At 36.1% G+C, this 7,015-nt stretch overlaps 1 protein-coding gene across 1 annotated transcript in view; it reads left to right on the forward strand.

Moving 5' to 3' along the window:
* The window catches only part of LOC111449123 (proteasome-associated protein ECM29 homolog), a 20,623-nt gene that overhangs the window by 7,777 nt on the left and 5,831 nt on the right, over positions 1 to 7,015 (forward strand). Inside the window, exons 13-24 of the mRNA XM_023089000.1 lie at positions 1,664 to 1,723; positions 1,831 to 1,949; positions 2,743 to 3,124; positions 3,218 to 3,402; positions 3,519 to 3,591; positions 3,784 to 3,934; positions 4,026 to 4,195; positions 4,315 to 4,671; positions 5,552 to 5,719; positions 5,799 to 6,089; positions 6,255 to 6,431; positions 6,603 to 6,866. Coding sequence (XP_022944768.1) covers positions 1,664 to 1,723; positions 1,831 to 1,949; positions 2,743 to 3,124; positions 3,218 to 3,402; positions 3,519 to 3,591; positions 3,784 to 3,934; positions 4,026 to 4,195; positions 4,315 to 4,671; positions 5,552 to 5,719; positions 5,799 to 6,089; positions 6,255 to 6,431; positions 6,603 to 6,866 — 2,397 coding nt within the window. The remainder of the gene's footprint in view (positions 1 to 1,663; positions 1,724 to 1,830; positions 1,950 to 2,742; positions 3,125 to 3,217; positions 3,403 to 3,518; positions 3,592 to 3,783; positions 3,935 to 4,025; positions 4,196 to 4,314; positions 4,672 to 5,551; positions 5,720 to 5,798; positions 6,090 to 6,254; positions 6,432 to 6,602; positions 6,867 to 7,015) is intronic.

The following is a 7,015-nucleotide window of genomic DNA, read 5'->3' on the forward strand; positions in this document are numbered from 1 at the left end:
TTTTTTTTTTTTTTTTTTTTTTTTTTTTTTTTTTTTTTTTTTTTTTTTTTTTTTTTTTTTTTGTCACCATTCAGCCTAAGAGGAAATCCATCTTACAATTTGAAGAACCTCATAATCCGACTAGCAAAGCAGCCCACGTGCCACTTGAAGCCACTGCTCTTTATCCTAGGCGGCAATGCATGAATGGCCAAAATCTTCTCCGACCATCACTGTTCATCTTTTCTTGGCATTCCCGACCCATGTGTGGTTACTTGTTTGATATCTGCTTAGATTTGAAGTTGTTTCAAAAGAAAAATCACACTTTGGAAAGTCCATTCAAATATGTTTTTTTTTTCTTTTTTGTTGAGTTTTTGAGGTCATTGTGTTTTGATTTCGTGGATTTGGATTAGATTGTGTTTTTTTGGCATATATGGCTAAACAAAATTTGAGGTGACGGATGCCATGCATATTGAAGTTGTCGAATGAGACGGATCTTCTGATTTTGGTCTTGCAATAACAAGTCCTTAGATTGTGTTAGCATGCAATTACTTGCACAAAAATGGGCTCAAATTTTCTCTAGATGAAGAAATTTTGATCATGGAATTCAGAATTAGGAAATGAATGTTGTATGCTGAAAGGTGAGGGGCTAGCCCTCATCTTTTTGAGTGGATATCGGGTGGGGACAAAGATACTTCCAAAAAGAGCTTCCTACTTGTTCTTTGTTCAATGGATGATGGGAGGGATACTTACTTCTTGGACGATAAGTGGTTGGGACATAGACCCTTATTCTCTATGTCTCCACGTTTATATAATTTTCGTCTATGAGAATCATTCCGTGGCAGACGTCCAATATCTTTTTGGGAGCTCTCCTTCTTTGTCATTGGAGTTCTGTCGTTCGTTGTTTGATAGGGAAATGACGGATGTTATAGCTTTCTTATCTTTGATTGGGGAGTTTAAATGTAGACCTGATTGAAGAGATATTCATCTATAAAGCCTTAATCCCATTGAGGCTTTTCTCGTAGTTCGCTCTTTTGTTGTCCTGTGAATCCCTCTTCCTCAACCATGTTTGTCTTATGTCCCCGTGGAAGGTGAAAATTCTAAAGAATGTTAGATTTTTTGTGAGTAGGCCAGTCACAAAAGAGTTAACATCTTGGATCAGTTATTGAGAAAAATGCCTAGTTTGGTATGGTTGTTGCATTCTTCCTGAAAGGCGGAGAAGGCCTTTACCATATCCTTTGGAGGTGCAACTCTCCTTGGATGGTTTGGGGTTGTTTCCTTGAAGCTTTTGGTTTCCAGCTTGCTAGACAAAGAGGTTGTAGAGTGATGCTCAAAGAATTCCTTCTCCATCTGCCCTTTTTAGAGAAAGAGAGGTTTTTGTGGCAAGCGTGTGCCTATGTAGGGTCTATGAGAGGAAAGAAATAAGACCTTTAGAGGGGTTGGTAGGAACTCGAATGATGTTTGGTTCCTTGTTGGGTTCTATGTTCAATTTGGCTCCGTTGACGAGGTTATTACACTAAGGTTTTTTATAATTACTTTCTAGGTCTCATTTTAGTTAGTGGGAGCTATTTTCATTTGTTTGACTCCCTTTTTGTGAGATTGGTTTTTGGCTGCCCTTGTATTCTTTCATTTTACCTCCTGGTTCATTAGAAAAAAATTATATCATTATTTCGTATCTGATCCACAGGAAGCTCCAACTACAGTATTGAAAGAGTTAGAGGCCCTTCTTCTTAAAAATTCTCAGGAGGTATAAGTTTACATCTACTGTTTACTCCCTTCTTGCTTTCTTGTGATCTAGTGTCATTAGTTTCTCATTGCTTCTTAGTTGATGTCTAATTCCATAATGCTAAACAGGAAGAAGGTGAAGTGCGGTTCTGTGCTGTGAGATGGGCCACAAAGTTATTTCATTTACAACATTGTCCAAGTCGATTTATTTGTATGCTTGCTGCAGCAGATTCCAAATTGGATGTTAGGTATCCTTACATCTCCTTTTGAAAGATTAAGTTTCTTGACATGGGATGGTAATTAATTGAGGACAACGTTGTGTGATGCTACAAATGAGCATAGATTGCTCACACTCACTCTTGTAGGTAGAAAAAAAATTCAACTTTTTAAAAAAGATCATGGAGTACAAAAACGAGTGGGTATCTTATCTTTTGTATATTTATAATAATATTGCAAGCCTTTCTCAATGTGCTCTTTCTAAATCTTTTGTTCCATTTTCTCTACATGATATATATTTACATTGGAATGTCTTTATTTTCTTTTTATAATTTGCCGTTTTTTTTGCTTTCACTCGTTTGTAGAGTTTGTATCTTTTGAGCATTAGTCTCTTTTCATTTTCTCAATGAAAAGTTCCTCTCTAGTTAAAAAAAAAAACATTATGTGTTGCATGCAAGAATGTTCTCCCTGAAATTTCACCAAACTTCTTTGATGCGCCTGAATGTCCTTATTTTGGATTAGGTTCTTTCTGTAATTCTCCATTCTCGAGTGCTCGGGAGGAGATTCCTTTTTCCCTTTCTCCCTTTTTTTTTTTTTTCTTTTTCCTCTTTGCACTCTCTCTCTGTCTCTCTCTCTTATAATGAAAATTGTCTCGCTTATAAAAAAGAAAACAAAAGATACATTGTTCCATGAAATAATCTTTCCATATTTTTTTGTTATCATCATCTATTCCATTCCTTTCTCTTAGTTGCTTTCTTCTCCCATTCTCTCAAAAGGTGTGTTGCATAGAACCAAATTTCTTAAATTACTCTTTCATTGTTTTAGGGAAATGGCCCTTGAGGGCCTTTTTGGAGTGAAAGGCGAAGGCCGAACTAAAACTCAAATTCATGATGTTAAATATCCAAAATTTGGGGTCATGCTAGATTACATTGTTAAGCAGCAGCCGATGTTGTTACGTTCAACTGAGTTGAGGGAACAACAGCTTCTTTTTCCATCTCCAACATACATTGCGATGATAAAATTTTTGCTATCATGCTTCGAGGCAGAGTTGCAGCAAGATGACTCTTCAGAAGCGTCATCTATTGATGAGTCTTCTGTGGAAACAATGTGTCAGTTTCTAGAACACGCTATGGCATATGAGGGATCTGTTGAGTTGCATTCGACTGCTTTCAAGGCATTGATAACCATTGGATCTTATTCGCCAGAGGTGGTTTGATTTTTCTTAAAACTGTTTTCAGTGATATTCATCCATTCCCCTCTGCTTGAAGTTCTTGTGGTGATGTAAGGTCATTCTGTGCAGGTGATATCAAAACATTATGCATCAAGGATTTCCTGGGTAAAGAACTTTCTTAGTCACATAGATATTGATACTCGTGAATCTGCAGCACGCTTACTTGGAATAGCTTCTTCTGCACTGACAACATCTGCATCATCAGCTCTTATCGAAGAACTATTGACCTCAGTTAATGGAATACATAATTTAAGGTACAAGTACTTGATGGAAATGTAGATTTAAAAATCATGTTTCTGTCTATTATCAAGGAAAGAAATGTCATATTTCTGTCTTTTGTATGTTGGCTTCATTCTTGAATTATTTGCAGGTTTGAGACTCAGCACGGAGTGCTATGTGCTCTAGGATTTGTTACTGCAGATTGTGTTTCCAAAGTACCAGTGGTAAGTGTTTGCTATCAATATTTTCGTCCGTTTATTTTCTTGCCATGTTGCGTAAAGTTACCTTTGTATCTTGGGTTTGTATTCTGGAAGAGTGTCAAAATACTCCTTCAGTTTGTTATTAATCAAAGAAAAGTTTGTTTCATTGATGGGAGATGAACTTGCCATGCAGCAATTAACTTTAGATTTCCACAGATTACCCAGACATTGCTCGAGGATGTCCTTAAGTGCTTGGTTGGCATCGTTAAATCTGAGACTGCAGCAGTACCCGCTGTAGCAATGCAAGCCATCGGTCATATAGGGTTGCGTATACCATTGCCACCACTTTGTAGTAATTCTGAGTCAGGTAATCTTTGTTATCTAAGTTAGGAGTTTGAGGGTCTTGTTATTCCTAATTATTTTTATGAACTAAATTATTTGATTAAACTTGAATGCAGTTGATGTTTTGACAACTTTACGTGACAAGTTGAGCAAGCTATTGTCGGGTGATGATATTAATGCAATTCAGAAGATTCTATTATCCATTGGACACGTATGTTTTAAGGAAACATCATCAGCATCTCTAAATGTTGCCTTGGATTTAATTTTCCATCTTTGCCGGTGCAAGGTGAATTGAAGTTCCAACTAAAACTTTTAGGGAAAAATTTATCCATGGTCGTATCTTTTTGAGCTTATTATCATGATTAAAGCCATCATTGGTGCTTCCTGCACTGCCAAAAATTTCAGGTTGAAGATATTCTTTTTGCTGCTGGGGAGGCTTTGTCCTTCCTATGGGGGGGTGTTCCTGTGACTGCTGATGTGATTCTCAAAACCAATTATGCTTCCCTTTCTTCTGCATCAAACTTTCTTGGGGGAGATGTGAACTCATATTTGCTAAAATATAAGTGCAACGTTGAAGGAGCGGATGAAACCAGTGAAAATTTTCATGCTGCGGTTAGAGATTCTATTGCCAAAAAACTATTTGATGATCTTTTATACAGCACGAGGAAAGAAGAACGCTGTGCAGGAGCAGTCTGGCTCGTGTCACTTGCAATGTATTGTGGTAATCATCCAGCCATCCAGCTAATCCTTCCACAAATTCAGGTCTGTGTCTAATAAGCAGTATTTAAAAGGAATACTATCAATCCACCCACCCCTATGATTCAAATGCTATTGGCTGTGAAACAGATCTGAGAAAATAATTCATGAAAAAAAAAAAAACATCAATCATCAAATTTTTTCTTGTTTGCTCAATGAACTCTTTCTTTTTCAGTTGTTTGCTAGACGGCTTTGATCATAACTGTTTATTAAAATTTAGATTCCTTTCAATTTACTACATTTGGGACTGAAATGTGTGAAAATGAGTAAATTGTTCATTTAGGATGATCCTAATTGGGTAGTCAATGACCCACGTGGCATGCTGATTTGGATTACAATTTTTATGTTAGCCTTGAAAAATTTTCATTCCATATTGCTTCAGTATCAAGGTCAGCAATTTGTTTCCAGATTGCCAGCAGGGTTGTTTCCAGATTTGCTACAACATCATGGTTCAGTATAAATGTTATGATATTTTACCAAATAATTTGATTAAATGTATAATTAGGCTCGATTTATGCAAATTGATATTCTTTTCATGTTGAACCACAATGGACTATTTCATGCTCACTAATTAGGATAAATGGAGCAATTAAAGAGAAAATTCTTTGTATAAGTGCAAAAAATTAACTACAAAAAGGCTTGGTATAACTCTACTTTTGGAGAGTTATCAATGGGTCTCTTTTTTGCTCCAGATGTTTGCACATTGATTTTCTTGTTACCACATTTAAATTTGGTGATTTGTTGGCTTTTCAATTGAATTATTATTCCATTGCCAGCCTATGAACTGCAAGTTTGTGTTAGGACACTGAAAAGAATAGAATCTTACGAGTTTATAATATCTTGTCCATTTCTCATTTAACAGATATGTTCGTTTATCTGAATGCAGGAAGCCTTCTTAAATCTTTTGGGTGAGCAGAATGAACTCGTACAGGAGTTGGCTTCACAAGGAATGAGCATCGTGTATGAATTGGGCGATTCATCAATGAAGACGAACTTGGTAAATGCTCTTGTGGGGACTCTGACTGGTTCAGGAAAGAAAAAAAGAGCAATTAAAGTAAGTCGATATTGATCTCTATACTTTTTGTATCTATTTCTGATGGTGTGAATCAGAGGCTCACATATTTATTAATCAGCTTGTTGAAGATTCTGAAGTTTTTCAAGAAGCAATAGGTGAAAATCCCAGTGGGGGAAAACTAAGCACCTATAAAGAACTTTGTAGTTTGGCAAATGAGATGGGGCAACCAGACTTAATTTATAAGTTTATGGATCTAGCAAACCACCAAGTATCCTTAAACTCCAAGAGAGGTGCTGCCTTTGGGTTCTCTAAGATAGCTAAGCAAGCTGAGGATGCCTTGAAGCCTTATTTGCATTCATTGATTCCAAGGCTTGTTCGATACCAATACGATCCCGACAAAAATGTGCAGGTACTTCATATGCAACCGATGAATTATGCAAAAAGTTATAAGAAGAAAGTTAATATTTTTCTGGAATATGTTATTTCCTTAGTCCTACCAGTGCACTTCTTTTTCATTAAGTTCTCATCTGTACTAGTTTAGCACAAAATAATATTTGTTCTTGTGATTTTTTAGGATGCAATGGCACATATATGGAAATCTCTAGTGGATGACTCAAAGAAAACGATTGATGAAAATTTTGATCTTATAGTAACTGATTTAATAACACAAAGTGGATCTAGGCTTTGGCGGTCACGAGAAGCATCTTGTCTTGCCCTTGCTGACATTGTACAAGGAAGAAGGTTTAATCAGGTAACTATCGTATCGTCTGCATGTTGTAAGCATCCCTTTAGTTAAACATAAGTTTGTTTATGTACGCAAATTTGTTTAATCATGTTAAGGCATGTAGATGTAGCATTCTTTTATTTTTCTTTTGTTCTTTAATTAAAAATGACTTACATAATATTATTCTTTTTCATGTAGGTTGAGAAGCATCTGGAAAAGTTGTGGTCAGTAGCATTTCGAGCCATGGATGACATTAAGGAGACTGTTCGAAACTCTGGAGACAAGTTATGCCGTGGCGTTACTTCATTAACAATAAGACTCTGTGATGTCTCCTTAACGGAACTGGCAGATGCTAGTAAGGCAATGAACACCGTTCTTCCTTTTCTGCTTTCAGAAGGAATGATGAGCAAAGTTGATAGCGTTCGCAAAGCATCTATTGGTGTCGTGATGAAGCTTGCAAAGGTTGGTTTTGTTTTGAATTCCTCTTTCATAAAGCATCTATTGGTGTTCTGATTGTGAAATGATATACATTGTTGAATATCAAATTTTAATTTGTAAGAAATTATATGAAAAGGGTTTCTGGTAAAAAAAAAAAAAAAAAAAAAAAAAAA

Source organism: Cucurbita moschata, unplaced genomic scaffold (genome assembly GCF_002738365.1).
Source record: "Cucurbita moschata cultivar Rifu unplaced genomic scaffold, Cmos_1.0 Cmo_Scf00010, whole genome shotgun sequence".
NCBI lineage: Eukaryota > Viridiplantae > Streptophyta > Magnoliopsida > Cucurbitales > Cucurbitaceae > Cucurbita > Cucurbita moschata.